General features: G+C 36.7%; 3 protein-coding genes across 3 annotated transcripts in view; 1 reads left to right on the forward strand and 2 right to left on the reverse strand.

Annotated features, from left to right (window-relative positions):
* The first annotated feature begins 80 nt into the window (after nt 1–80).
* LOC111442321 (60S ribosomal protein L6-1-like) lies at nt 81–2,150 on the forward strand. Its single transcript, XM_023079681.1, has 4 exons — nt 81–417; nt 904–1,010; nt 1,522–1,703; nt 1,795–2,150. The coding sequence occupies exons 1-4, from the start codon at nt 167–169 to the stop codon at nt 1,948–1,950; spliced, it is 696 nt and encodes a 231-aa protein (XP_022935449.1). The 5' UTR covers nt 81–166; the 3' UTR covers nt 1,951–2,150.
* A 700-nt stretch (nt 2,151–2,850) lies between these two features.
* On the reverse strand, nt 2,851–6,146 carry LOC111441470 (FT-interacting protein 1-like). Its single transcript, XM_023078483.1, has 2 exons — nt 5,641–6,146; nt 2,851–5,550 (listed from the first exon to the last, which is right to left on the reverse strand). Exon 2 carries the CDS (start codon nt 5,494–5,496, stop codon nt 3,043–3,045), a length of 2,454 nt encoding a protein of 817 aa, XP_022934251.1. The 5' UTR covers nt 5,497–5,550; nt 5,641–6,146; the 3' UTR covers nt 2,851–3,042.
* A 3,062-nt stretch (nt 6,147–9,208) lies between these two features.
* The window catches only part of LOC111441923 (clustered mitochondria protein-like), a 20,774-nt gene continuing 3,640 nt past the window's right edge, over nt 9,209–26,342 (reverse strand). Inside the window, exons 4-29 of the mRNA XM_023079114.1 lie at nt 23,793–23,982; nt 23,577–23,720; nt 23,298–23,457; nt 23,005–23,198; nt 22,799–22,900; nt 21,357–21,492; nt 21,146–21,274; nt 20,390–20,786; nt 18,707–18,811; nt 18,353–18,471; nt 18,125–18,233; nt 17,916–18,041; nt 15,174–15,287; nt 14,920–15,090; nt 14,721–14,807; nt 14,009–14,140; nt 13,414–13,572; nt 13,051–13,119; nt 12,106–12,264; nt 11,766–11,822; nt 11,635–11,675; nt 11,421–11,540; nt 10,608–10,917; nt 10,421–10,528; nt 10,262–10,333; nt 9,209–10,088 (exon numbers count right to left, since the gene is read on the reverse strand). Of these exons, the coding sequence (XP_022934882.1) occupies nt 9,630–10,088; nt 10,262–10,333; nt 10,421–10,528; nt 10,608–10,917; nt 11,421–11,540; nt 11,635–11,675; nt 11,766–11,822; nt 12,106–12,264; nt 13,051–13,119; nt 13,414–13,572; nt 14,009–14,140; nt 14,721–14,807; nt 14,920–15,090; nt 15,174–15,287; nt 17,916–18,041; nt 18,125–18,233; nt 18,353–18,471; nt 18,707–18,811; nt 20,390–20,786; nt 21,146–21,274; nt 21,357–21,492; nt 22,799–22,900; nt 23,005–23,198; nt 23,298–23,457; nt 23,577–23,720; nt 23,793–23,982 (3,969 nt within the window). The 3' untranslated portion in view covers nt 9,209–9,629. The remainder of the gene's footprint in view (nt 10,089–10,261; nt 10,334–10,420; nt 10,529–10,607; nt 10,918–11,420; nt 11,541–11,634; nt 11,676–11,765; nt 11,823–12,105; nt 12,265–13,050; nt 13,120–13,413; nt 13,573–14,008; nt 14,141–14,720; nt 14,808–14,919; nt 15,091–15,173; nt 15,288–17,915; nt 18,042–18,124; nt 18,234–18,352; nt 18,472–18,706; nt 18,812–20,389; nt 20,787–21,145; nt 21,275–21,356; nt 21,493–22,798; nt 22,901–23,004; nt 23,199–23,297; nt 23,458–23,576; nt 23,721–23,792; nt 23,983–26,342) is intronic.

The raw sequence follows: 26,342 nt of genomic DNA on the forward strand, positions 1-26,342 counted from the left end.
TTTTTTTTTTTTTTTTTTTTTTTTTTGTAAGAAAAAAAAAAGCCCATTCATTTTAGGGTTTCATATCGAATATATATTTGTCTGCAGCTTTGAATGCCTGAAGCGTTTCGGCGAGTAGGAGGAGAGGAGACGACGCTGCTGCCGCCGAACTCTCAGAAATTCATCAATGGCTCCGAAGACAGCACGAGTTAGCAGAAACCCCGATCTCATTCGAGGGGTTGGTAAATATTCGAGGTCGAAGATGTACCACAAGCGAGGTCTTTGGGCAATCAAGGCCAAAAATGGAGGTGTCTTCCCTCGCCACGATGCCCAGCCTAAGACCGACGCACCAGCTGAGAAGCCGCCGAAATTTTACCCTGCTGACGATGTCAAGAAACCACTTGTCAACAAGCGCAAGGCTAAGCCCACCAAACTTAGGTCGATCTCTCTCATTGTTCTTTCTTTGGATGTTTATTGCAGTGTCTTGGAACGTATCTGTTTGATGTGGTTTAATTTTGTTGTGGTTGGGAACTGAGAAATCGGAGTATTCTGTGGGTTCAGTAAAACCTCGATTTGAGTTTTTGGGGGGATAGGAGCCAGGTTAGTTGATTACACGAAATTACAATATAAACGGGGTAGTGTCGCGCCCGATAGTGAAGGAGATTAAAAAGAAAACTGCAATTAGAAAAAATGAAGTTCATGCTATACCTATGAGTAAGTGGGGATTTTTACGTTCAAATAAGTGCCTTAAACGATAAGACTTTTCTTACACCTTGATTTGATTGTTCGGGTTTCAGATGGTGTGGACTGCTTAAAGTGTAGTAATGCTGATCATGTTCCAAATAATAAACATTTGGTTCAGTTCAATGAATTCTATGTGGGGTGTACTCATAACTTAGTTTGTCAATTTTGTACTATTTGCAGGTCTAGCATTACACCTGGAACCGTGCTTATCATTCTTACTGGAAGGTTCAAGGGAAAGAGAGTTGTGTTCTTGAAGCAACTTCCATCTGGGTTGCTCTTAGTCACTGGTGAGGCTTGGCGGTTTTCTCTGATCACTTTTCCTTGTGATTTTTTACGTACCGTCGCTTTGTGTTGGGGGATGGGAAGTGTTTTATTATCTTTTCATGAAAATTGAGTTTTATTTTTTCTACATTCATTGTGAACTTGTGTTAGATTTGCATTGTGCCTTAGTTTTACACATGATTTTAAATGTGTCGACTGCATAACCTTTACCATTGAGAACTAAAAGTAGTATTCTTGGGGTTTTGCATTTTGGCAGCATTAATAGTTTAACCTCGCAACCGATTAATATTGAAACTTCTCATGCCTTGCATTCTGCCAATATGCCCTGCCAATATTCATAAGTTTCTGATCTACGTATGCTTTATCTATTGCTTTTCGGAGGAGTTTGGTGGATTGTTGTTTTATATTCAGGGAGAAAGATGCATATAAAATAGTGATTAGCCAATGTCTTTGATTTTTAATCTCCAATTCTTGAACCTGCTAGGGATTATCTGAGTTTAAAGTTTGTCATTTTAGGACCATTCAAGGTCAATGGTGTTCCATTGAGGCGTGTGAATCAGTCATACGTGATCGCGACCTCCACCAAGGTGGACCTTGCAGGAGTCAATGTGGAGAAGTTTGATGACAAATATTTCTCCAAGGAAGTTCAGAAGAAGAAAAAGAAGGGAGAAGGAGAGTTTTTCGAGGCAGAGAAGGAGGTTTGTAGCTGTTTTCCATCATTTTTGGCTCTAGTACTTGGACTGTTATAATTTCTTTATCCTAATTTCTTGCCACCATTGTTACATGTAGGAAAAAAGCGCACTCCCACAGGACAAAAAGGATGATCAGAAGGCCGTGGACTCAGCTCTGCTAAAGTCCATTGAGGCAGTTTCAGATTTAAAGACCTACTTAGCTGCAAGGTTTTCTCTAAAGTCTGGCATGAAACCGCATGAGCTTGTTTTCTAGATATTTTCTCCTCGGTGCCAATACTTTTCTTGTTGACTTGATTCCAACAATCTTCTTGTTCATGTTTTGTTATGAGGATTCTAGATTTGAAATTATGTCTCGCAATGAATTTTGCAGTGAACTTTATTCATCAAATTTTGCGTCATGTAGCTCCCTTTGACTTCTGATAGTGATATGGTATGTAATTTTTCTTCAATTGCGATCACTGTCTTCTAGCTGATGAAATACTGAGGGAACTATTTGAAAAGATTTACTGTGAGATCTCACATTGGAAAGAATAATGTAACATTCCTCATAAGTGTCTGGAAACCCCTTAGCAGATGCGTTTTATAAAAACCTTGGGGGAAGTCTGAAAGGGAAAGGTAAAGTCTAAAGAGGATAACAACTACTTGTAGTGGGCTGAAAGGGAAAGGGAAAGTCCAAAGAGGATAACAACTACTTGTAGTGGGCTTGTGTTGTTATAAATGGTATTAGAGGCCGACAATGGGCGGTGTGTCAATGGGTATGCTGGGTCTCCAAGAGAGTAGATTGTGAAATCCCACCACAGTTGTAGAATAGAATGAAACATTCTTATAAGTGTACAGAAACTTTTTCCACCAAAGTTAAGCTCGAAAGGGAAAGTCTATAGAGGACAATATTTGCTAGTGAGCTTTAGTCGTTACATTTTATGGTTGAACTTTCACTGTGCTACTGAGGTAATATGCTTCAAATTCAAATTCTCACTTTCATACTTTATATATGGATATATGGATTATTTTTGAAGTTAGGTAAAAAATTTCTTATAAACTAGATACTTCTAATCGGTGAAATTGAAAGAAATAATACAACTATTACTGATGAATCTGAAAGAGAAAATAGACCAAATTGGAAAGTTCTTGGGTGCAACATTCAATCACACACTTAGCCAAACAAGCTTAATTCATAATTTTATTGCAAATTTTAGTATTTTATGATGCAAAACCATGGCCAAAAGAAACTCTTACAAAAGCAAACATGGCCATGGATTTTGTACCCTATTGTTATGACAATGACAATAAAAGCTTCAAAGTAGAATACATTTGACTTAAATATTGACACAGTTAACATCATAACTCATAACAAGCTATCTATTTGAGGAGGCAATCTCTTGAAAAAATTGCCAGGAATTGAAGGTAGCTTGCTGCGGAACTTTGGATGTCTCAAATAATATAAACCTCCAACCAAAGCCACCACTCTGAAAGGAGTAGCATATAGCACAGCAGCAACGCCAAGACAGAACACTATGAAAAGGCTGGTGGCTCTAGGGTCCCTCCAGCTGAGTAAAGATTGAACCCTTTCTCCTTGTGTTGCTATGTCCCCCACAATCGTCTGAATCCTACCTGCAACACTTCTTAATCTATCATACCTTAGTCGAACCAAGTCATTCGGTTTAGAACTTGGAAACGTGTCGAATTCTTCGTCGAGCTCATCTGGACTCACTGCGTCAGCCCAGGAGAGCTTGGTATCCATGTGAGATGGGTGTCTTGGCCTAAACCTGTAGTTCCATATACCAATGAGGAACATGTATAGAAAAATAGTAGGAAGTATTAGTTCTGGACACCAAATCAAGATAAGGAACAAAACGTGCACGAGCACAGATGTGACAGGGTTCCTCCAATTACAAACTTCACGAAACCATCGAGTAACCGAAATCATTCCCGAAAGTAACGACATGATTCGAAAGAAGTTAGCTTTGCTTCTTCTCATACTCCATAGGTGCGAATCAACATCTAACATATACTCGATGACTTCTTTTCTTAGAGGCGGTTCAGCTCGACCGAGCCTTGTTGCTACTATGTTCATAGCTTGATACCTTAAATTCTCTATTTGGTTCACTGTGAAAGGCTGAATATAATGCATCTTTGGGAGCAATGGATTTCCATAGATGTATATCATGTTTGCCAAAGATAAGGTGGTGAAACGAACTGAAAGTTGCAGCTCACCCGTCTTCTGTACTCCATTGGGGTGCAGAACCAAAAGGGGATAAGAATGAGTATAGATTTTATGAGCTTCCAACGTCGATAATCGAATACGAACCTTTCCGATCCGCGAATCTCTTGCTCCATTGCTGCCATTGTGTTTTTCGCCACCACCTAAATGGGAGTTATCAAAAACTCCAAAAGTGATCACAGTACATGGATCATAAACTTCCCATGTGTATTGCTCATTCCATTTCGGACTAAACGTGTCAAGAATCGTTCGAGTTCGAACCCACTTTTGACCATACTTAGCAATACAATAAGCATCTGTTCTTCCTCTCCCATCCTTCATCTTCATAGGAAGCAATCCTTGAGCATTCAAAATCCCAACTTCAAGTATTCCCACTGGTTGTTTCCATAGCTGTTTTGCAGTTGGTCTTTGATCACTGATATATAGTGTAGATTCATCAAGCACATGATATCCACCTTCAAGAGAACCTCTCAAGTGAACCCTGCTTGAAAACTTGAGCTCCTTTCGCCTATCCGCTTCTAAAACTCCGAACCCGTACCGCTCAAGGTTGAACCAACGCGAATGAACTGGCCTATGATCAAGCCGTTTCTCGAACGTGTCGAGAGCGAGACTGATCTGCCCCAAAACATCTTCTTTTGAAGGGTGTACTCTGTCCTCAATAGTGATTAGCAGCTGTTCTTCAAAGGGCTCAGCTACCACAAACACCAAATCTTCATTCCAAAATGGATTATTAGTGCTTGTTGAGCTGATCTTTGTTCTAAGTAGCTGATTCCCGAGTTGAACTTTGACGAACGCATCGGGAACACGGTTTCTGTCATTTGGGATAACATCTTGCGCTTCAATAACATTTAGCCTTAGATACCATAGTTTTGGAGAGACATAAACCTTTGATCTTACATTATGAACACCTTCCCCAAACACTGAGGCTGCATCAGAATGCCATGCCTCTGGGAAAGCTTCATCAGCTTGTGTTCCCATCCAAACAGCAACCATGATTTCTCCTCTTACCTTGCCGGTTCCTCGTCGGTCCTCCAATCGGTACCATTGAGGAGCCAATGGACTATCCGGAGGAACCCGAGTAGGAACCTCGTTCAAGTCGAACACGACACGGCCGAGATACTCATCTCTTCCGAGCATTTCTTTGTCCTTGACAAAAACTTCAACTGCAGAGGACTGTATGCGTTCTTTTGAGAAAGCAAAAACTTGATTCCATTCTGGATTTTGTTTCTTGTCAAAATGCCTTGTTCTTCCTTTATAGTTTCCAAGCTTTACTTCCACATAAGGATCACAACCTCCAGTGATTGAACTTGGAGGTAAATCCCTTGCTTTCGTAACTCGAACATAGAGATAAAACATTCGGTCAACAAGGTCGTAAGTGCTCGCGTGTCGTTCACTACTCAGCCAACCTCGTCCACCATACGCTCTGTCGTTCGGCCATTGCTCGTCGAGTTGAGAATCAGTGTCCCTGATCTCATACTCATCTTGGTTGCTGTGATTAGCTTGTGATGGAATGCTTCTGTTGATTGAAGATGTAGCACCGTGTGGTCGTCGCTGTACTAATATTCGAGGCCGCTGCATTGTTTGCTGCTTCAGCCGATTCCACAATCCTTGCCTTCGGCTCTTTAACAGGATCTAGAGATAGATATCAATGGTTAAAGATAGTCGAATCGAGGCTGTTTGGAATGGTTTTCGAGTAGCTTATATATGGTTTTGAGTATCAACCTCACAAATGATGAACTAGAAGATCCTTCACCACCAACAGTTGCTTCATAATCCTTCCATTTCTTCTGCAAACTGCAAGTAGAAGCAAGGAAGTTCCATTTTGGAAGACATAAAACACATAAAGATGAAAGAGTTATGAGCTCTGTTTCACTTTGTGGGAAGTGTTTTTGGTTATGAAGCTTATGAAGAAAGGAATGGTTTGATGAAGAAGCTGGAGAGGAAGGAAAGCAAAATCTGTTGTTTCCAAGAGCATTAAGGCATAATTTCACAAGAACTCAACAGTACTTGTTTCTTAAGTTTGCTAAAAGACACTGAAAAAGATGAACAAGATTGTTTCTTTTGAGTTGGAACATTCGAGATTCTAATCTCTCGTTCGAGAACACACACGAAAAAAAAAAAAAAAAGAACATACGGGAAATCTCCGTTTCGATCCCTACAAAATAAATGGAAAATTTCGTGGTGATGGAGAATGAAATGACGGGCATGGGAATGAATAAAGTTTCGTGTCCCTGCTCTGTCTCGTGGACATCTTTAGTTGAATTTGATAGAGTTCGAACAACAAATGCAATACCAACAAGTTTATTTGATTTCTGGTTGCACCGTGAGTAATTATAAAATGTTGAATTACAATAACTTGATTTTAGATCGATCACCTTTAGAATAATTTTTGGTGATCTACTTTTAAACGGTTCTTTTTTAAAAAAATGCTTTGAAAACAATTTATTCCTTTCAAAAAGGAAATTTTACTATTATCAAATAACTTGTTCTACTATTCCTTTCCTAATTATTTAGTTTTTTTTTTTTTTAATTTTAATTTGTGAAAAATGAGCTTATAAATTCTACTACTATATGTATATATATATATATATATATAATCTCATGGTGAGAAAATAAACATAATTAAAAAAAAAAAAAAAACTGAAATTATGATGGAATCAAAGTTTCTATCTCACATCACATTTTTTTCCATGTGAACTTGAGTATCTAGTGGAGATATTCTTTGCTTTGTTCATATTTAAATTTATTTATCATAAAATAAATTAATCATATTTAAAATTAAATGGTCAATAATTTATTGCCTTCCATTTGAATTCTAAATAAACTTTTAAAAAATTTAGCTCAATTATTTTGAAAGCATTTTTTTTTTTTTATCAAACGTGAAATTAATATTTATAAACATAATTTTAAAACATTTAAAATTAAAAACAACATAATTAATCTTAATTATTTATATTTAAAAACTCTTGAATTGTCCCTTTCTTGGAAGGGCAGCAAAGTCAAATTTGGGTTAAAAAAAAAAAAAAAAAAAAGGTTTTCATTTGTATACTTTATTCCTTGTTTGCTTTGCCTTTCGTCAATTTCCTCAACATTTTATCTCTTCCAAACTTACAAAATTTATGAAGTTATCAATTTCCTTTTAACATTTTTAAACTATGTTCGGTATCTTTATAATGTGTAAGAACTTTACTCCAGCTTACCTTTATGCATCGAATCGAATGGATGTTGTAAATTGTTATAAGTTTTGATTTAATTTGGAGATCTTATGACAAGGTGGAGATGGTAGTAAATTGTCATAAGTTTTGATTTGTTTTTATTAGATTATTTGGATCAGATTTGATAACCATGAGTTATATGAATTAGATTTGATTTGGTTATTTGGATTATATTTGATTTGGTTATTTAAATTAGATTTAGTCGGGAGATATTTTGTAACTCTATATAACGAGAGAGTTCTCCCTCCATTCTGTAGATCCACTCCTAACAAGTGGTATCGGGATTTGGGGGAGTTTTGAGTAACACATTGTATTTGTTGAATGACATATTGGAGTCTTTGTAGTGTGATAGTGAGGTATTCACTTGTAACACTTGGTTTATTACTGATTGCTCTCCATTCTGGATATCCATTCCTAACAAGTGGTATCGGAATTTGGAAGAGTTTTGGGTGTCACATCGTATTTGTTGAGTGACACATTGGTGAGAGTTTTTGTAGTGTGATAGTGAGGTATTCACTTGTAACACTTGGGTATTTTAGTGATTGGTCCGTGGATGTAGGGGAACTTCTTCTCTTCGAACCACGTAAATATCTTGGTGTCTTTTTGTGTAATTCCGTTCATTGGTGTTGTGTGTACATTTGTTCTGCTTTTGGGAGCACAATAATGGATTCAATGAATATTTATTTGATAATTTTTTTTTCTCTAATTCAAATAGCATGTAGAAAAAATATTTTAATTGTGTTTTTTTTTCGTGGATTCAAATTTCAAAAAATTATATTAAACTAATAATAATAATAATAATAATAACTCTAATCTTGAAATAAACTTATTTCCTTTTATTAAAAATTTAAACATGCATAACATTATATATTATCAATTATATAGTATTTAAAAATTAGAAAAAGAATTGATTTTGGCCCGTAACTAGAGATTTATTTATATATTTAGTAAATAAGTTTAATTTTTTAATTATTAAAAACTAATATTTAAAATTGAATTTTTAGTAGATCATTATATTATATCTTTTTTAATTAGAATGTTTTATATTTTTAATAGAAATTAGGTTGGAAAATACTAAAAATGAGTATTTTCTAAATATATATATATAAAAAACAGACAAATTCTTAAAAAAAAAAACCTTGATTCCTCAATCTCATAAAAATAAATGGAGATTAAAATAAATTTATCACCCCCACCGGGTCTCGTAATGAACTCTTGTAAATTGTGGGGGCAACTCATGTAAATTGTGGGGGCAACTCATAACTTTGTTGCATAACGGGGATGGGCCACTAGGGTAGCGGTTAAAAGGAAAAGGGTGTGCAATAGGGTTGGAATAGACATCAAGTGCATATCACTGATGACTATCTTAGTGTCGGTACTTGTTTGTTACCGGTTTCTTGCCCATATTTAGTTTTGGACAGAATTTACTATCCAATTGAGGCTACATTTCCAAACAACTTGACTCATTGGCAGTGTCTCGTGGTGCGATAGAGTCCGAGTGCAACGAGGTTCTCACCCTCTCTGGCACCCCCTTCTAGAGGACTTGTGCCAGATCCGTCTGAGAATGTTTTTCAAAACTACAATTCGAACCCCGGATTTAATGGAAATGGAAAACCGCTTTAGATAACGTTGGACGGAGATCTGACCCAACAAAAGCCAGTATATATCATTGATGACCGCCTTAGATAACGTTGGATGGGAATCTAACTCAACAAAAGCCAATGTGACTGAGGAGAATGCCTTAGGTAACGCTGGGCGGGGATCTGACCAACAAAAGCCTATATATATCATTGAGGACCGTCTTAGGTAACAATGGGTGGGGATCTAACCCAACAAAAGCTAGTATATATATCACTGAGGACTGCCTTAGGTAACGTTGGACAGAGATTTGACCCAACAAAAGCCAGTAAATATCATAGAGGACCACTTGGTAACGTTGGGCCGCCCTACGTAATGTTGGGCGGGGATCTAACCCATGCTAAAAAGTGGTTGAACATAGGCAACCCCTACCTCCATCTACAAAACCAAATAGAACTTCCGAATCCCAAGCTTCCATTATACAACAAGCTGCCAAATGAACTAATAAAACCAGCTAACGCAACTTCATATATGGATTAGCAGGTTGAAAGAACAGACACTGCCTTTAAATTGCTAAGCTTGGCACATTAAGGTAATATGAGATGAAGATCATATCATATTACATAACAGTACAAACGAACCCAGATGTACTACCAACATTATAACTGACTCAATAAAATAAAAATGCGCTCAAGCTTGAACGACCCTAATTATTGGGAAAGGATTGAAATAATGGAATACCTGTACTGCATTGGCCCATCTAAAACTAATTTTTAGCAGCCAATTGCTAAAACTAAGCTGAACTCTTTACTCAAATGGACCCAGAAGTGTCATTCATTATTGGCCAATTAGAGAGTTTCCTCCCTATCTCAAATAAATTATTTATCCTCTGGCCAATCTAACAAAAAGTTTCAACACTCAAGCCGCAGCTTTCGATTTCGGTCTTTGTTTCTTGGCATCCAAGGAAGCTAAGCCGGAGCCTAATCCAACCGGGGCCTGATCTTGTGCTGAAGGCAGCTGATCTTGTTTTCCATCCACCTGAGTGTTGTTAGTAGCGGGGTTGGCGTTAACTTCTTTCTTCTCACCATCTGTTTCGCTACTATCCGCTGCGTCTGGTGTCACGCCAGAATTGATGATATTGAGCACTTGGGTAAGTGGTGGCATAGCTTGAACTGGGACGCCTGATTGACGTATCAAGAGGCCTCGAGCTGCAGCTTTCTTTCTTGCTTCAGCTGTGGCGCGAGCAGCTCTCTCGTCTACACCCCTACCTCGCGGAAGAGTTTCACCAATAATAGCAGCATTGAGGGATTTGTTGATAGCACCTCCAGAATTGCCAGATCCAGCAGCTTGAAATGCGTGCATTAAGTCTGGATGAGACTGCAAGGTATTCAGAAATAAAGCCTTTGAATTTTGTATAATACCCCCCCATTGAACAAGAAACGATTACAAGAACGAAAAGGGGAAAATATAATAAAAATCCCCACGAGTCAATCTCGAGCTTTATAAGATGCCAGAGAGTCGCATGGCCAATGGTAACAGTGGCCTAGTACCTTAAGAATATCGATGGCCTTCTGAGCCGAGGCAGCATTCAGAGTTTGGCCCTTCTGTTTCTGAGCATTCATCTGTCAAAATACAATCTATATTGTTAAAGGACAAAAGAGGTTTTCTCGGTAGCTCTAACCTTCATTTTTTAACATCTTTCGACTTACCTGAACCTCACGCATCTTAAATGTCTTCATCCAATTTCCTGAATCTTGCGTCCGCGAATCTTCTTCACCCAATTGTTTGACGAGTATATCGTAGGTTTTCTTTTCGTGCTGCCGTGAGAGACGAAATCTTAGTCGTACATTACAACGGATGTCAAATATTATTCACCATTTCTGTTCAAGGAATTACCTGGTGGGACAGCTTAAAGGCACCCATACAATTGAATGCAATAGCAAGAGCATGGTAACAAACAGCAGTTTGAATATGTTCCTCGCCTAGAAGTCTTTCGTTTTTCTTCAACGCTTCTTGCAAATAACGAAGAGCTGTGTTCATCTTTCCAATATCCTGGTACATCATTGCAACATTTATGAAAGTTGCAGCAACATCAGGATGGTCAGGACCAGACGATAAACCTAGCAGCAGCAATGCTCGAGACATGTGTCGTAGTGCAAGTTCTGTTTGGTTAAGTCCATGGTAGAAAAGAGCCATATTACCGTAACTACAGAAGCAAACAAAATTTATATCAGAAAAAAGAAATGCAAACAAATTTAGAAGACAACATACACGCATGGATACAGAGACCGGAAACAACCGACATAATCATTAGGATTGGACTAATTTGTTGGATACTATAAATCATATATTTAATTTTTATTTAGGTGTATAGTGTCACAATCGGCGATACGATTATGCCCCCAAGCAAGTCATCGAAGACGATAACTAGGAAGTGGGAGAGTGTCACAACCTCACTGAGAGAAAGTAGGTTGTGACCCCCACACATCAAGATAAACAAGGGGCAACCCTCAAGTTGCACCCATCCGGTCACGTATGGGCCAAAATTGAGAAGTGCCATGATGCAACCAAGAAACCCCATCAAATTATCTCATTCACACAGAATGGAGGATTTCTAGGTACTAAAAAAAACTATAAATCTTATGTTCTACATCCTAGAACCCTTGATTCAATTAGTTAATCAAAACTGAAGCAAGGAAGTGGAAATGCCTGTGGGCTGTGTCAGGATGATCCAAACCCAAACAACGTTCATTTATAATCAGTTCCTTGTGCTGTTGGACTATGGCTCCGGCCATGTCTCCTGCATGATACAAAACCATAGCTAGGTACCTAAAATTTTAAAAAGGAAAAGATTAGTTTCCTTATCATAATCATGTGCTTGTTAATGACAAAATTTGTATGCCAGAATAGTCCTGATGTCTACCGGCAACAATTGGCAACCTCTCGATGCATTGGACCAGTAACCTGTAACAAAGGAGTTTTTTTAAATTGTTGAGATTATAAACTAACAGGATTCTTTCAGCAGACAATGCTAAAGAATGCATAAGTCATTACCTGCTGAAGTATCGAGACTGCTTCTGAAAATAATGCATAGGCTTCGCTAAGCATCCCCTGAAGAACAATATAATCAATAATCAATCAATCAATCAAATTTTCTACAACCAGACATTATGATTCAGGTCTCTTTGCAAATACAAATGATCAGCTATTTTTCTTGTTTAGTTCTAAGTTCGTCAAGAGCAGTATCCGACAAGTCAACTCCTTGACCATTCAAAATTTAGTTTTCCAAAAAAAAGTATATAATGATATAGTGGAATATTGTTTAAGGAACTGAATTCAGCTTTAATTCAAGCAAACCAATATAATTTTAAAAGGTGACATCATTATTGCTGACCTCTGCCAACTTCAGCTTTCCTGTTTCGACGAGATCCTTCGCTTCTGAACATACAGGAATTGAATGCTTAACAACAGGTTGGAGATTCAAGATATCTGATGTCTGGAAAGGTGCAGCAGAACTTAAATCATACTTCCTAGCAGCAACTGTGATTCCGACCTGTTAAGAACCCATTGTATTGTTAAGAAAATCATTAATCCAATAGACATCTCAAAAGTTCAAAAACTGAGATCTGGTAAAAGAATCAAACTAATTTCTAACTTGGAGTTGTAAATTTCTTCCTTTTAAGAGTTATAATTATGCAATAAGGTGCATTGATTTTAATATTAATATCTGCATTTTCACCAATAAGTCATAGGTGTAACATCTAATGCAACCGCCCAAGCCCACCGCTAGCGGATATTATCCTTTTTGGACTTTCCCTCAAGGTTTTAAAACACATCTACTAGGGAGAGGTATGTTTTGTTCCCCTCTCCAACCAATGTGGGATCTCAAAATTCACCCCTTAGGGGGCTCAACGTCCTCGTTGGCACACCCCCGTGTGTCTGGCTTGAATACATTTGTAACAGCCCAAGCCCATCAATAACAGATATTGTCCTCTTTGGGCTTTCTCTTCTAGGCTTCCCCTCAAAGTTTTAAAACGCGTCTACTAGGGAGAGACTTCCACACCCTTATAAGGAATACTTTATTCCCTTCTCCAACCAACGTGGGATCTCACATCTAAAAAAATCCACCAAAACTCAAGGGAACTACGTAGTGTATAAGTGAACATCCCCAATATTCTATCTATACAACACACACCAATTAGGGAATTTCTGCAAGGATTCTATTGTTGTAATTCTCCATAAGTGCTAATACACACCAAGCATAGTGCAGAGCAACCAAATAAAAATTGAAAAATATATAAGATGCACTTTGGAATTAAATAATTGAATGGATAATAACCTTATGGCAAAGGCTCCGTACAACAGAAACTTTCTTCACACGCGACCGTGCATCCTCCGGTAAGTCAAACTGCATTGAAAGTATTTCATCATAAGAAATTACATAAATGCCTATTTGATTTTTTTTTTAGATCATTATTAAATGAAAGACAAGCTTATAACAAGTCTATGAAGAAACAGAATTTTCATTAAAAACAATGGAAAAACTAAATGATAGGAATGGCAAAACACCTGTTCCTATCACTAATTGCAGGCAAGACTTCGGAGGCTAAGACAGCCCAAAAAAGATGAAAAAACATAGTTTGAGCCTTTGAGATAATATCATAAGGGGAAGTATGTGGGAGTCGTTTCATGTAAAGATCACCTGATATTTGAGCTTTCCAAAATTTCGAACGTCAGCCCAAAGAGAATCTGAGCTAACACTCATATATGAGGATTGACTCTTTTTTGCAAGTGTTCTACCTTTCCATCTGGCTTGTCCCCTTAAATTTTTTCCGGAAGAATGATGGTGACCCACTTGGTCCTGCAATATAAATGTACAACACAAGAAATCAACTTTAGCTAATTTAGAAGTAGGTGTATTAGACTGCCGAGAGAGTTTTTTAGCAGCCACATAACCTTTTGATTTTGCCCTTCATCTTTCTCAAGAATTACTTAAATATAGTTTTATTAGCTGTAATGAGGTACCTCTTGGCATGTGCAGAAAGGGTTCTTTAGGCTTTACATCCCCTTTTCAATTTACACACGTCACCAAACAATTGCATGTTTGAAGTAAATGCTAAAACAATAATCATTTCTTTTTAAGATAAGTATATACTAATAGCTTCATACATTAACAGCTAAACAAACAGTGTCGTATAAAATTTAAGCTAAAAGAATATTTAATATTAGCCCAGGGAATGGGAATAGTGAACAATAATATAGTTTCATCTAGACACAAATATCTGCTTTGAACAAACCTTCTTTGGGGTTCTGGACTGAATATTACTAGCTGCTTTTGTAGCAAGTACTTGACAACTTCCAAAGAAACAATTGAAGAAATGTGAAAGTGCCATCCCCAAGTCATGATCTTCAGTATCTCTCAAAACATCCTGTACAATGAGTAATACTAGTGTGAAATACTACTAAATCAACGAATGAAATGAGTTGTTTTTTTTGGAAAATAAGAGAGAAAGTATGAGTGGGGGATAAGTTCTCTGGATTTATTAGGCAACCTCATATTCTCAAATACTCAAACATCGTGAAAATGAAAATGCTAATCATCATTGTTTCCCACAAGAAACTATTTATCAATAAGTCATTTAATGACAGAAGCATAAAGAGTAGACCAAAATCAATAGTATCACTCAGTTTAGATGCAGAATGACACGATGCAGATAATACTAAACTCACTTTTGTCAAGGAATGAAAAAAGGCTAACAAAAAATGTTCTTATCTGTGTTGATCAATATCATGCAACTAGTTCTAAAAAGATAGTTCGGCATTGAGTATTAGAACATAACACATTATGCCTTAAAAGCCACAAATAGCCAGATTGAATAACCTGTGTATCAAAGATGGAATCCATAAAAATTCGTTGTAATGCCCTCCGTAGCATGCCTTTTCTCAGTGTAAAAAAAAAGAGACTTACACTATATTCATAGTAAGAAAAGGAGGAGTTAGATTTAGCACCTTAAGAATGTGCTTTGCAGATCTAACTGCAATCTCATTAGAACAAAGGTCCCATAAATGGGGTAAATGTTTAGTGCCCTCAGCAACCTGTTGAGAAGAGTTACAAAGATCGTCAAAATCTCTATTCATGGGCATACCACCAAGACAAGGTCGTCAAACTGATCAATGATATCGTTATGTTATGTCTAAGCATGCTCACTTTTCCTATATACCGAACATTAATTCCATGAGCATGGAGTGCCTCAGTCAAGGTCTGGCCATCCATTGGTGAGACTTCCAGTGTGCAGAGATCTTGAATGAATTTTGGAAGCACAACATCTGTGAGGAACATACTGGCTCCCCTCACATTATTTTTGTCTTCTTCAATCTCCTGGTGAATGCAAGAGTAAGAGAACTGAGAACATGGGCCTCTAAGTAACTGCCAGGCAAAAGGTACGCAAGTTCAGATCTTACCTCTTCACTCCCAGCCAACTTAAACTCAGTCAAGACATTAGGATTAAAAAAGATTTCATTCTGTGATTGTGAGCTCTCTTTGAGATCCTCGGTCTTCTTGTCCTTGCTAGTATCCTAAAAGCAACATAATTCAGATTTCTCAAATATTTACCAAGATCCAATCACTTGGATTTTCATCCATTGATACAATGAAAGATCATAAAGAAAAAAGCATAAAACTGACATTCACAAAATCGCAAATAAGAAGAATAAATTGACCTGCAAATCCACCATCCAAATCCAAGAAGAAATACAGATAAATACAGCGATTGGGAAAATTAATCAAATGATCATATGCATCACAGGAGACTCCTTTGCTACTCATATGTACTGATTGAAGCATTTTTGCAAGAACTTATGAATTCTTCATTATTTATCCCTGCAAGAGAGAACTTTTCCAAAAAGCTTCTTGTTTTCCAAATTCGGAATATTTGATATGCACAATGAAGGGTCGAGGCTGGACAACTCGGCAGGAAGTCCAAGTTCATTTAAACTGTAGAAGCTTAGCTAAACCTAAATGAAAAGTAGATTTGCTAAACCAACAGATTGAATCTTTAAATTACCTTTTTCAAGAGCCTCCATCAACCTTTGAAGTCGATTTGCCAAAAATAAATCAATTTTTGTAAAAAGAAAAAAAGAAATGTAGAAGTGAAGTAAAATCACTACAAATGTTGGAATGATTAGCAAGCACTCACAACCTTGTAAGCCTTGAATTATAAATACTCAAGGCAAACCAATACTTGAAAGGTATACATAAAACAAACCCAACAAAATAACCAGTCCCCATGCCCAATTACAAAAAATGAGCTAATCCAAAAGAACAATACTAAGCTGGTAACTACAAAAAATTCTAATAACACACCCATAAAGAAGAATTCAACCTAATTAAATTTCAAAGATCCTCCTCCAACCTCTCCGCCCCATAAAAAATTCTAGAGTTCCTCTCAAGCCAAATGCCCCACAACATGGCAAAAAACGAAACTGCCAAAGAACCCTTTATTTGCCACAGAAAACGGGGTTCAAAAGTACCTCCTCAAAAATCAAAGAATACCTGCAATTACTTGTTGATGCAACCTTAAAAGTCTTAAGGAACTGATTCTACAGAGAGCTAACAAAATCATAATCCTAAAATCATAATCACCATTGAGGTCATAAAAAATTAAGAATAGGGCAGCAAGAGAAACAAAAATTATTAAAAAACAGTTATTAAAGATTACACATTGAATATGATTTATATGTGCACGTGTATAGATAACGAGAAACCTGATTTGCAAGGAAAACAAATGAAAGAATACATGATCATACAAAAAGAAAAATCCTACCAAAAAAGGAGCCAACTACAAGAAGGGGCTCCAATCAAGTAAAATGAGTTCTAGCGACAAGGGGCCAAACATCGTCGAAAGAGAAAGAAAGAATCTAACAAAGGACCAAACATTGTCGAAAGAACTTTCACCCTGAAGATTCTATTATTTCTCTTGACCCACAAACACCATAAAATAGTACAAATCCTAGCCTGCCACCAAAACAACCATTTCTCATGAAAGGGCGAATGGAGGAGAAGTTCCTTGGTTGACTCCCTACAACTCTGAGAGCTTACAAAGCTAAAGCGGAAACACCTCAAAGAAACTATGCCAAACAAAGTCACACAATCACTATGATTTTTTTAAAAGAAACTTATAATATCTAGACCTTTTTTGTGAGTTCCTCCGCCTAGGTTGTGTTTCTAAAGTTTTGATTCACTCAAGGAGCTCATTGTCTCTTTCGTTTGGGTTCCACCATTCGTGGTCCAATAAGGAAACGACAACAATTACAACTCTCCTTTCTTTAGCGGTAGACTTCAAGCTTAGGCTGGGGAGAGGATTTTCGGCTGTAAATTCTTAGTCCTTCTGTGGGCTTCTCCTGTGGATCTTATTTTCTTTATTTAGTGGATCCTTCCCCTCCTAGGAAGTTTGTGTTCTCGATTTTTTGGAAAGTAAAATCCAAGAAAAGGTGAAGTTCTTTGTCTGGCAGGTTATTCATGGAAGAACCAACACTTTCGACAGGATTTTGTGAAAGTTTCCATTCTTGGTTGGGCCTTGCTGTTGCATTCTGTGTATTCCTATCAAGTATTTCAAGGTATATTGAAATATAAAGGATGAAAATTTACAAAATAAATAAGTGTTTCGAGGTACTTGGATTCACCTCTCTTGAGATCTCTCTCAACCCCTAACTACCAAAATAAGGCATCATTTCTCCCTTTCTTACCCCTCTATTTATAATCAAATACACTAACAACTTTTCTAACTAATTACTAGTGTACCTTAATAGCATTCCTATCAAGTTTCTAGGACATTGATGGTAAACCATGTAATTACATTTGTACCTATGCACGTATAGAACCCAATTTTGACCATTGAAGCAAGATCTAATTATCCTAAGAGGAGAAATATAAAGCCCATCAACCACTAAAGCACTATTCCACCATGACTTCTTCACAACAGCACATAGTATGCCACAACGTATTTATTACACTACTTGATTCTCAATGATAGTTCGCTTGACGTTATTTTTAATTTGAAAAAGAAGAAAACAAAAAAAGGAGTGGGAGTGAAGGTATTCCAACACTATTACTTGTCAAACTCCAACCCACAATTGCCATAAGCAAAGACTTTGTTTGGTTTAAGACAATAGTAATGTAAATAATAAACAGGGAGTAATACATACACTTCCAACACTAGTTACAGCTGAGACTTCCTCCTCTTGTTTTCCACCATCAGCCACTTGAGGAGAATCAACTATGCTAGCTCCTTCACACTCAACCTTGGATTTTAGCTGATCTGAAGCTTGGGCCTTCTCACAAGAAAAGAAACTTTATATATAAATAACATGAAAACATAAAGACACAATTTTTCCACCAGTTCTTTTTGACATACCTGGCAAAACGCAGTAATAAGCTCTGGTCTTAGAATACAAAATCGAGATCCTGGCCCAGTATAGTTTGCATCACGGGGAGTTACTCTCATTAAGTCAAGAAGATAATGCCTAAAAAATAGATTATTGTCTCAGACAATACAATAGCTATAACTTAATCAAGTAGCCGAAAACAAAAGGACAGGAAAGCTAAAGGTACAGCTAATAATGCTTCAGGTCTAAGAAATCACCTGTCATCACTACCTACAATGCCCTTGCATTCCACCGGTGCAGCTAACTTGAAAACATTCCCAGATGCATCGAGGACAGAGTGTTCCTTTAAATGCAGACGTTTGGCAGCTTCCAACACCTAGGCATAAACATTGTTTGGCACTTATAGTAAGGTGATATTATTAAACCAAAAAAAGGGCACACTAGAAGATCAACAAATATTAAGAACAAAGACATAACTCCAATAGAAGTAATATCCCTAAAAAATTACTATATATTGTTGAATGAATGAGACCTTTCCTGAAGTAGACAATAAAAAATAATGTAATTTAATGAAAAATAATTATTGAAATGATTAATGTCTGCTCCCTCACCTTGGCATGGAATTCTTCATTCCAGTTGATTTTTTTACCATTGTCAACAGAACCATACAGAAGAGAGTTGGATTTGTCCCCTTGAAGAATGCCAGGAAGAACACTCTACAGCAGAAAAGTGGATTATAGCTAATCAGAAACAATGCCGAAACAAGCAAAGCATACAAAATCAGAGAACTATAAGGATATTGTAAAATAAGATGCTAAAGGGCAGCAGAGACAGTAATACCATTGCCCCTAAACTCGGTTAACCATTTATGTAACAGGCATGCTAAGCTGAACATCGTACCATTTCACCAGTGCAAAGAGAAATGTTGAGAAGTTAGAGAATAATTTTAGGATGAGAGATAACCGAAGGGGAAATAAAAGCCATAGAGAGACACTAGAGAGAGAAGCTGGGACAGTTATTAAAATTGTCCCAGATAGAATGAGCAAACCAACAACCCCAAAAGATATGATCCAAGTCTTCTGACAAATTCTTGTAGAGGATGCACTACTGAAGCCCACCACAAGGCAGAATGCCTCAAAACACGATCCTTGGTATTCACCGTGCCAACCAAAGAGTTTAACCTTTTTTAGAATTTTAAACTTCCATGGCAAGGAGAAAGAAGGACGCCCAGAGGGGGAGAGGTCGCATTGAAAATGGAAATAACAACTACAAGAGAACCCAGGGGACACTAGATACAATAATCCCCATCCCTAAGGGCAAACACAAACCCAACAAAGAGAAGATCCACTACATCCATTGTTTCCCTATTGGACAAAGAACAACGGAAGCCCAATGGAGTTGAAGAAGTACGCGAAAAAGGAATAATGAAAGTGCAAGATTCAGCCTAACCCGATGTCTTCCAAAAAAATAAGTGCTAAAATCATTCCCCACAAAGCATTTCACAAACTGAGAACATAAGGGAATCCCAAAAAATATCACTTTCCAAGGGCTCCTGAAAGTGTCACTATCCCCTTACTCGAGGTCCACTCAAATGGATGAGGCTCGTACTGGCTCATAATAACCCAATATCATAGAGAGTTCGTTCGTCTCTAAAGGGAAATTCCATGGCCATTCAGGAAAAAGGTGCGTACTTATGAAGCCTCTAGTTGCCAACACCAAAACCTCTTTGATCCAAAAGGTCTGACACAACATCTTAAACCACCAAATGAGACCTCTGTTATCTACTAACGAGAGATAAGTTAGAGATATGTGGTAGAGGGAGAGGAGGGTTCCTGCGAGTTAAATATAATACTGAAAAGGTGAGATTTTACAAAACCAAAACTTCCTTTTTGGCTCTTAAATTAATTCAACAAAACTTTTTCAAAATTCGAAAGTCTAAACCGAATGGGTTAACAATGAAAAACTAAAGACAGAAATCAAAATAGTTATCAATCCTGACTTTAATTTTTTTGAAATAAAAAACAAAAACAAAAACAGAAAAAAGACCTAAACTTGACCCCAAAATTATCTTAACAAATAATTATAATTATCCCAAATAAACCCATTAAACCCAGCATCAGAACTGGAACAAAGGAAAACATGTTATCATCCTTCATCCTCAATCCCATGGATTTTGATTTTGATTTTGGTTCACATCCTAAACAGATATATGGTAATCCACTCCATTCTGGTCCTTGCAAGCAGGAGGAGAGAGTAATGAAGCAGAAACTAACATCAATAAATGATAAGCTTACCTGAGCTACCACTCTATGACCCCTGTGATCAATGATTGCCATGGCAAGATTGTAAAGCCCAGGGACATCTGCTTCCTGATATGCTTGTGTGCCTTTCAAATCGTTATTTGCAGAGGCATATGTAGCTTGCTCACTCTCAGTCAACTGAATCTCAGTTGGACCATCAGGTGAAGATTCAGTTATACCATTAACTTCCAAAGTACCACGTGAATTACATCTTTCACCATAAGAAAGTACAACGTCACCGTGCAATGAACGATCAATAGCCCTCTCCGAAGGACCATGTAAAGAGCTTGTGCCCTGGTTTTTTGAATTACCATCAGATGCAGATCTCTTGGATATGTGTTCAAGGTCCGCATCCACAGCCAAGCTGAAGAAAATATTGTTGTGTACATACCTAAAATTCAATGAAGGTATAGCTCAATATCAATTCAATGACTCATGAAATTGTAACAAACAAAATGATTGGTTACAAATTCAACATTCAGATTAACGAGCCAGCCTATCATGACATGCACACAATATATTTATTAACTATCTAATGTATAAATAAAGGCTTCAATAAGGAATGCAGCAGGAAGCAGCTATTTGCATGACGATGTGGAACTAAAGTTGGCCTTCCTGCCTAGGAACAGCATTTTGAGCATTAAAGGGACGTGTACCAAATGTTGATATCTGTTAACTAAAAAAAAAAAAAAAAACTAAAAAATTGCTGATGTGGCACATCCCACTAGGAAGTTTCTTCTAACAACTAACATGTGAAAGCATTCTGGATCGGTTGGATTTATTGGGGGTATGCATCTGTTGATGACTCCAATAGCACCACGAATAGCTGCATCGACGAAGTCTGAAGTTACTTTGTGGAGAGCCCTATCACGCAAAACCCTGCATCATATAGCCTTTGTTAAGAATTGATCACAGAAACAAAGAGGCAAAGGCAGGCCTATTAACAAAGAGGTAACTATACCTTTCCTGCGGAGTTGTATGAGGAAACTCCCGACAAGACTGCAACTCCTCATTCCAATCCCGTTGCATGCCAATCAGCTCACTACCAAAGGAGAGTGTTAGTGCATCTTCTGCCCTGGCTGCATCACGCTTATGGTCTACAAAAATAAAACACAAATAGAATTAATTACATCAAACAATTGAAACAGAGATCAAGAAGCAAAACAAGCTATTTCGAAAAGAAATAACAGCAATTTGCAGAAAGTACAATGTCTTTTTGCACATAAATTTACTACAGAGGTTCAAAACTATCTTTATCTAGCTCACATATCATGTAACTATTACATTTTCAACGAATGAGCTATTCAAAATAATTATAGCATAAAGCAGCCATGCATATAAGATAGTATAGTCTAAATACTAATGCTATCTCTAAGTTAATGATATTAATTAACCATTAACCAATTTAACATATCAATTTGATAACTTTTATTTCCATCAAGATACTGATATGTGAATTTGGAACTTTTTAAGAATGGCATGGAGAACAATAGTTATTCAATATTTTTACAATGAGTTCATTATTTTTTAGGTTAAATTACAAGTTTAGTCCCTTAACTTTCAGGTTTGTATTTATTTTGATCCCTTAACTTTCAAAAGTGCATAATAGGTCTTGAATGTTTAATTTTGAGTCTAATAAGTCCCTAAAAACTTAAGAGCTTGGGTCTAATAGGTACCTAAATTTTAAATTTTGATGCCTTTGATATAAAATTAATTGATAATTGATATATTAGATATAAAATTAAGCTATATGTGTAATGACCCTAAAATTTCAATTTTATACTTGGAAGATACATAACATAAATAAATAAATAAATAAATATATATATGTGTGTGTGTGTGTGTGTGTAATAGGTAAAAAAAACCTATTACATCCAAATTACAAAATTGAAAGTTTAAGAATCTAATAGAAATTTTTTAAATTTCATGGAAATACTTCATATAGTTGAATTCAATGACTTATTAACTTTTGAAAGTTCAGAGACCAAATAAATCATGAGTGTAGGACTAATCTCATTGGAGAACCACCTTGACTCTATCCCATTTGGTTTTCAAAGGTACTCATATGATATTAAAACCTTAGACGGTAGGCTGAGCCCATTGATTAGCCATTAACTTCTTTTACTTTTATATTCGCCCCAATGATCACTAGACCAACGTTGGCGGTGACAAGGAGCTTATTTAATAATAAATTGATGTAAAGGATAAATAAAGAAGTCTTAATGTGGAATAAATTAAATCAATCATCAAAGGGCAACATATAAAATGGAATGTTCTTCAAAGAACCGAAGTAGAAGGTTTGGTATCCCAGCACTTGCAAATAGAAGATAATGATCTGCTATATCATGCTTTAAGGTGCTAAAAAAAGAGGACGAACTGGATTCAAGGGATGAAGCAACTCACCAGGCACGGGATAGACACCAAGCCACGAATTTGGGGGCAACAAAGATTGAACATTTTCAAAAGGATGTGCAGAGGCTCTCTGTTCCAGAACTTCACGGAAAGCTTTAGACAAAAGAAGAAAATGTGAGAGTTTATATATCAATCAGAATGGAATAGTTTTCACCAATTGGATGGTTCCAGTGAACAGTGATCAAGTTTTGCTCTACCTTTTTTGAATTTAGAGCTAATCTTTTGCAACAGCCCAACCAGAGTACTAGCTTCATAATTAGTTTTATATGGCTTTGGGTCAAGAACATTTCCTGTGCTTGAGTTGACATAAAACTTTTTTGCAGTTCCCGTTATACAGAACTTATTACCCTCCAATGTAATCACATCCAAGTATATCAAATCTCCAGTGAGCCTGGAAGTAGCATAAGATGTGTCGTTCGTGAGCATCCAATGGACCAACAAAAGCAACAATCTTCAAATGAGCATGTAAAAAGAGATCGCTTAAGTTTACCTTCTATAGCTTGGAGGAGGATTGAAGGATGAAAACACAATGCTCTCTACACATCTTACTTCTTTCGAGGATGATGATAGAAAACTGCCAAGCGAACCAGAAACATCTTCCAGGAAACCAAGGCTATCAAGCTCTGGGACCTTTGTTTTGCCCGCAATGTCTAAATCACATTAGAATCCAAAAGCCTTCTTATAATGAAATCTCCCAAACGATAAAACATGTTTACAATACATAACAAGCCAATAAAGGAAACAAACTCAAGGAGCTGAACATCCAAACCTCCTGTAGTTGCTGCTGCATTTTTCTGAGCAAGTTCATACTCTAATGCAAGAGATGTTGACAGTGAAGCATGAAGAGTGGAAAGGGAAAGCATGTCTTTGGTACGATGAACATGGGCCCTTATCGATCTATCATCATATAATGCTGTGAAAACAAATACCTGAGAGACCAGAAATAGATCGCCTATCACTTGAAATAAAATAGAAATTCTCATACCAGGTACCATCTCTAACGAGCAACCACCAACTGTAATATCAGCTACTTCAGAAATTTCATTATAATCTTCTAGTTGGAAAGTGGAACCATCCTTTGTGTGCAACAATAAGTCATAGCATGTGAAATAGCAACTTTCAGGAGCATCAAGAAGGAACTGTCTAATGTCCATAACAGAGTCTCCTGGATTGAGCTGCAAATTCATTGAAGAAAACAAGTTTATGCATTTCATTAGGCAATAGGTTGCTGAGGCGTCTTATCTAAAAATAGGTAGCTGAGACGAAAAATTAAATGTCTGAAGGTACCAAATTGCCAGTTAGACCACTGATTTGAACAATAAATTGCAAACATGGAAGAAAACTCATAACAGGCAATCACTTTCTGAAGGTTTGTGCCTCGTCAGCTTGTTCATAAGAGGTCAGTAGTTAGTTGCCCTTCAGTTCTGGATTTTCTTCATCCGTCTGTTAGTTTGCTTTGGGTTTCCAATGCATCGTAGTAGTTGTTGAATTGATAAGAGTTATTATTGTATTTGGTTTGAAAGTGAGTTCTTCTTTATGAAAGACATAGAATTCAAGTCAGTTATTCCTCTTTCATTCTCTCACCATCGTTGGTTAGAGAAAGCCATGGTTGAAATGATGTTTCACTCCGAGCCTTAGATTTTTTCAAACAAGATAGAGATGAGTTTGGTACTACTAGAATCCAGGAACATTGGTTTTCTTCTGAAGCAATTATTGATTGTATTGTATGGTCAATATCTGGTGGAAGGAAGATGACTAGTATTCCTTGTGGTTTTCTTAAGCGCAGTTGACTTACTTTTTTTGGATATGTTGAGAGATTATATTATGAAATTTGAGAAGCTTTGCTACAAGGATTATCAACCTTTGGAATGCAACATAAATTTCTTCATGGACATTGTGAATTCATTCAACCCTCCTTCTCTATTGGTTGCAGATTTATTTTGTCTAAAGCTCTCCATCTCCAAAACCTCTTTTAGAGTAAGAAAAGATAAAGAAGTTGTTAATTTAAACTGGAACTCTTTAGGTTGCAGATTTATTCTGGAATGCAACATAAATTTCTTCATGGACATTGTAAATTCATTCAACCCTCCTTCTCTATTGGTTGCAGATTTATTTTGTCTAAAGCTCTCCATCTCCAAATCCTCTTTTTGAGTAAGAAAAGATAAAGAAGTTGTTAATTTAAACTGGAATTCTTTACGGGTGGCTTCTAGATTGAATGTGCATGATGATTGGAAAGATATTCATAAGGCTATGAAGTCCACTTTGAAACCATTTTTTGATTAATCCTTTTATGGATGATAAAACTTTACTTCGATTGGAAGGTACAAATTTTTTAGTTGGTCTTAGTCCATTGTGTCATTGGTCAAATATTGGTCATTTCCATTGGAAGATTGAAAAATGGGATATTAGCAGGCATAGTAAACTTGAATTCATCACAGGTTATGGAGGTTGGATTAAAATCACGAACTCTCTTCATTATTGGAATAGGCACACTTTCGACGCAATAGGACATTTCTTTGGTGGTTTCATTCGGGTTTCATTTCATATCCTATATTTGTTAGATTAACTTGCGTTGATGTTCAGACGAACCTTTATAGTTTCATCCCTGCTAGAATTGAAATTGCAAATCCAAAAGGGGAAAAAAAAATTCTTTGATTCGGGGATATCGTTCCAATTGATATTCCTTTTGTCTTAATTCTTATAGTTCAAATTTGTTGGACATTCTTTGAATTAGCTCAATAATTGAAGATAAAAGTCTCATCAGCATAGTTGTTCACGCTTTTTGATGATTTATTAGTTCAATCACCAGATTTTTGGCATGCTTCAAAGGAAAATTCAGAGGTGAATACTAGTATTATTGATGAGATGTCCTTTGGTGGTTCCCTTAGAGCGCTTGAGTCTTCTAAGTCTTTAAGTGTTCAAAAGGTGAAGAATTGTTCTATTGCAGCTTACCCCAGCACTACACTCAAAGAAAGGTGCATCACTCTACAATTTCTCCAATCATCGAGGATAATACTTTGAATCCAAATTGCATTAAAGAAAATGTTTCTAGACTTTTGGCTCCATCCATCAAGAAAACTGTTTCTCAAATTTGTAGTCAACAAATTTTTTTGTATTAGATTCTGATGAAACTAGAGCCTTGATTATGGAGAGGTCTAGTATTCTTCTAGTATATCTTTTTTTTTTTTACAAGAGACAAAACTTTCCATTGAACTAATGAAAATAGACTAATGCTCGTAATACAAACTCCTTTATTTTTCTATAGATGCAAGTCTTTATGTAATATACTTGTGTCCAACATTTTACATCTCTATGGTTAGAAAAACTTAAGCCTTTGAAAATTGATGTGGTTTTAACCATTTGTTAGGCATTTCTATTTCAACAAATTTTTTTCCAAGTACAGAATACCCAGTCTTAGATTTAGTTTTCTTTCAACTTCAAGTGAAATTTTCAAGCAGCGGATTTTTTTAATTGTTTCCTTTTCCTAATTAATGTATGCCGGTGATCCTTATTGCTTATTGGGGGGGGGGGGGGG

Source organism: Cucurbita moschata, unplaced genomic scaffold, assembly GCF_002738365.1.
Source record: "Cucurbita moschata cultivar Rifu unplaced genomic scaffold, Cmos_1.0 Cmo_Scf00004, whole genome shotgun sequence".
Classification (NCBI taxonomy): Eukaryota; Viridiplantae; Streptophyta; class Magnoliopsida; order Cucurbitales; family Cucurbitaceae; genus Cucurbita; species Cucurbita moschata.

Bases quoted from the DNA above. Each gene is read 5' to 3' on its own strand.
- LOC111442321 (XM_023079681.1), top strand. From the start codon at position 167: ATGGCTCCGAAGACAGCACGAGTTAGCAGAAACCCCGATCTCATTCGA. The intron at 1,011-1,521 runs GTGAGGCTTGGC...TTGTCATTTTAG, and splicing joins TGGGTTGCTCTTAGTCACTG to GACCATTCAAGGTCAATGGT. The intron at 1,704-1,794 runs GTTTGTAGCTGT...TGTTACATGTAG, and splicing joins TTTTCGAGGCAGAGAAGGAG to GAAAAAAGCGCACTCCCACA.
- LOC111441470 (XM_023078483.1), bottom strand. From the start codon at position 5,496: ATGCAGCGGCCTCGAATATTAGTACAGCGACGACCACACGGTGCTACA.